Here is a 1,456-nt window from a genome sequence, read left to right as displayed (position 1 = left end):
ATCACATATCAATATCATTACCATGACCAGATCACATACCTTATCTTTTATCCATGTCGAAAACCTTTCTGTATGAGTTTTCCATAATATGGTACCATTTCTTGCACATCTTCCATCTTTTGCTTGAAGTTCCTCTAAATGCATCCTGTAAAGGCAAAAATATCTTCATCTACAGTTATCTACACTGATAGTAAAACATAAAATATCTATATCCACACTTACTGAACATAAGGATCCATCACTGCAGTATTCATGAGGACATAACGATGAGCTACATCTCTCTCCTTATCAGTAAGTTTCACTTCTATAGCTTTTTGCAGAGGGCGCCCTTCAAGTACATTATCATGTGCCTCTAAATCTTCATTTCTTGTCATTGGTTCCTCAACTGGTACCGATTTCTGTAAGAACTCCATACAAAATGCAAGACATTCACCAGCTAGATAACCCTCTGCCATACAAGCTTCAGGTCTTGCGAAATTCTTCACAAAAGCTTTCAGTGTCTTCATATACCTGCAAATCAAGATGGTTAAAATATTGAAATTCGCTTCATATAATAATTAAGCTTCTAATGAAAACAATATACTTACCTCTCAAATGGATACATCCACCTGAAGTGTGCAGGGCCACCCAATCGTGCTTCTCTCGCCAGATGCAGTGGAAGGTGGAACATGATATCAAACAATGAAGGTGGAAAGAATCTCTCTAACTGGCACATTGTCTCCACAATCTCTATTTCTAGAGCAAGTAGCTTCTCAGGATCAAGAACGCGTTGACAGATTCTGTTGAAGTAATTGCACATACGACTCACTGCAATCTGAGGTCCTTTTGGGAGTAAACCTCTCAACGCAACCGGAAACAAATTCTGCATAAGAACATGATGGTCATGTGACTTCATGCCGCCAATAGAAGGAGGATCCAGTGAGACACAATTGGATATATTTGCACAATATCCATCAGGGCCTCTGAAGTTGAATAATCTTCTGCAGACCAAATAAATGAGATCAACACAAAACAATTTCTAAAAGATAGTGAAGTGAAGTTAATACCTTGGTAACCAGACCCACGATTTATCCATGTTACCGCTCCGAGCAATTGTACATACAAGACGCTCACTTTATCAACCCAGAAAACCAAAACAGAACGAGTTTTGTAAATAAAAGATGATAGTGTCACTTGTTTTTACCTTTCGATAAAATCTCTTCAATTTTGCTTCGAGTCAGCTACAAAATAAGAGAATTGTGTTAAAATAGAAAGAAAAAAACTAAGTAAAAGAGAGATGAAAAGAAGAAAATGGACCTTAATCCGAAGATCTACAAACGAAATCCTTCCTGCAAAATAGTATACAGAAACGCATCAATTGACAATGCAATAACACTAGAACATATATAAGAAAAAGAAAATCGAAATATAATCTGATGGGTTAGTAAAAGCGAACTCACCTTCGACGGATTGGGAA

At 37.1% G+C, this 1,456-nt stretch overlaps 1 protein-coding gene across 1 annotated transcript; it reads right to left on the bottom strand.

Annotated features, from left to right (window-relative positions):
- Window positions 1–218: 218 nt before the first annotated feature.
- Window positions 219–1,075, bottom strand: LOC106344834. The gene is made up of 3 exons (XM_013784139.1): window positions 1,047–1,075; window positions 588–980; window positions 219–510 (listed from the first exon to the last, which is right to left on the bottom strand). Exons 1-3 carry the CDS (start codon window positions 1,073–1,075, stop codon window positions 219–221), a joined length of 714 nt encoding a protein of 237 aa, XP_013639593.1.
- Window positions 1,076–1,456: the final 381 nt, after the last annotated feature.

This window comes from Brassica oleracea, chromosome C5 (genome assembly GCF_000695525.1).
Source record: "Brassica oleracea var. oleracea cultivar TO1000 chromosome C5, BOL, whole genome shotgun sequence".
In the NCBI taxonomy this organism is placed as follows: Eukaryota; Viridiplantae; Streptophyta; class Magnoliopsida; order Brassicales; family Brassicaceae; genus Brassica; species Brassica oleracea.
This window is presented reverse-complemented; position numbering and strand designations above follow the sequence as displayed.